Source organism: Laccaria bicolor, genomic scaffold (genome assembly GCF_000143565.1).
Source record: "Laccaria bicolor S238N-H82 LACBIscaffold_255 genomic scaffold, whole genome shotgun sequence".
NCBI classification, from domain to species: domain Eukaryota; kingdom Fungi; phylum Basidiomycota; class Agaricomycetes; order Agaricales; family Hydnangiaceae; genus Laccaria; species Laccaria bicolor.
Window position 1 is genome coordinate 8,299 of NW_001890111.1, and position 1,599 is coordinate 9,897.

Consider the following 1,599-nt stretch of genomic DNA (forward strand, 5'->3'; position numbering starts at 1 on the left):
GTTTTTGATGATTGAGGGACCGAAAATTAAGTTAAAATGTGTGCGAGTAAGTTCCAACACATAGTGAGATGAAAGACCGGTTGCAACCGGTCTAAACCGGTCTTTTTCGCTTTTTAATATTTACAAAAACATGGCAACTGGCAACTGGACTGACCACAAATGTGGGCAACTGCAACTGGAAAAAGACCGGACTGTGGTTCAGTCCAGTTTAGTCCTATGTATATTTTCAGTCCTGTAGACTGGACCTGCGAACACTATGTGTAGTGCAGAGATGTCCAAAATTTGTGGGCATTGGAGCAGCACCTCAAGTTTGACCAAAAGCCTTTTCTCACCAACTGTGCTTTTTATTCTGCCTTGGTAACTTCTAAAATTGCCTTGGGTTACCATTACATGTTTTCCTACAAGATGACTGTTCGAGTCCCCCTTCATGACTCGCTTTTGTGCAGCTGTCAAGGATTCCGGGGATTCCGTTGCGAAGACAAAGGGGGAGCTGAAGAACTCAACATTCCCAGAGGATACCTCTACCTAAAAGATGACAGAATGTCAGAGTATGTATTGTAAAAATGAAACATTTACCTCTGTTCCAGTCCTGTCATTGAAGACACACACATAGTCATTGTCTTGATTTACTACCCAGCCCATAACACCTTGGTGGTCTCCTGAAAGAATGTGCACTTCATCCCCTACTTTAAGATGTTTTTGAAGTGATGAAAAGGGTATGGTAATTGTCACATCCTGCGTTGTCAAAAACACAACAGCCTCATTGTCTGTAATGTCAACAATTATTCCTAGTGTTTGCAAGTTCAGTTCAGTCCGGTTTTTTGCCCCCCAAAACGCGCAACCGTGGACTGCAACCGGTCTAGGACTGACCCAGATATTGAGGGAACCGAACCGAACCACCTAGGACCAGTCTTTTGTCGTCTATGGAGCCGGTTCAGACCGATCCAGACCGGTTTTTTTGCATCTAATTTATTAACAATATAAACCATTATTACTCTGAAAAATAAATGGGTTATATAAAATAGTAAAGCATGTAAATACCCGTCATTCTACCAATTTTTAAGAGATTTAATGAAGATTTGACATAGGTATGACTGAAACCGAATTACATCTCCTAGAGATGCTGGTAAAATATGGATTTGGTTATATCTTTCTCACAGTACTTTACCCTCCCCCATGAGTTCCGGTGGACTCCGATGGACTCCCATAGAATGTCGGAATTCCATCTGGAGTCCGCCGGAATGGTAGGAATCTCAAATTCCAGTGGATTCCGCCGGATTCTGAATGGAATTCCAATGGATTCCACCAGATTCTGAATGGAATTCCAATGGATTCCGCTGGATTCTGAATGGAATTCCAATGGATTCCGCTGGAATCTGAATGGAATTCCAATGGATTCCGCCGGAATCTGAATGGAATTCCAGAAGACTGATTAGTGCTGATCAGAACTGAGGTAGAGGTCAGGTGACTTGAGCTGTATTTATTGAAGTCAGAAATTCAAACCTCCTTATAAAATTCACAAATTCACAAGTGATTTAGATCAAATAATGATGTATTTCAATTATAATACAAAATATATTAACTACATACAGTGTATAC

General features: G+C 41.0%; 1 protein-coding gene across 1 annotated transcript in view; it reads right to left on the bottom strand.

Annotated features, from left to right (window-relative positions):
- LACBIDRAFT_303657 (uncharacterized protein) overlaps positions 1–989 on the bottom strand; it is a gene marked incomplete at its 5' end in the record, with an annotated part of 1,280 nt that extends 291 nt beyond the window's left edge. Inside the window, 2 exons of the mRNA XM_001890974.1 lie at positions 69–84; positions 798–989. Coding sequence (XP_001891009.1) covers positions 804–989 — 186 coding nt within the window. The 3' untranslated portion in view covers positions 69–84; positions 798–803. The remainder of the gene's footprint in view (positions 1–68; positions 85–797) is intronic.
- Positions 990–1,599: the final 610 nt, after the last annotated feature.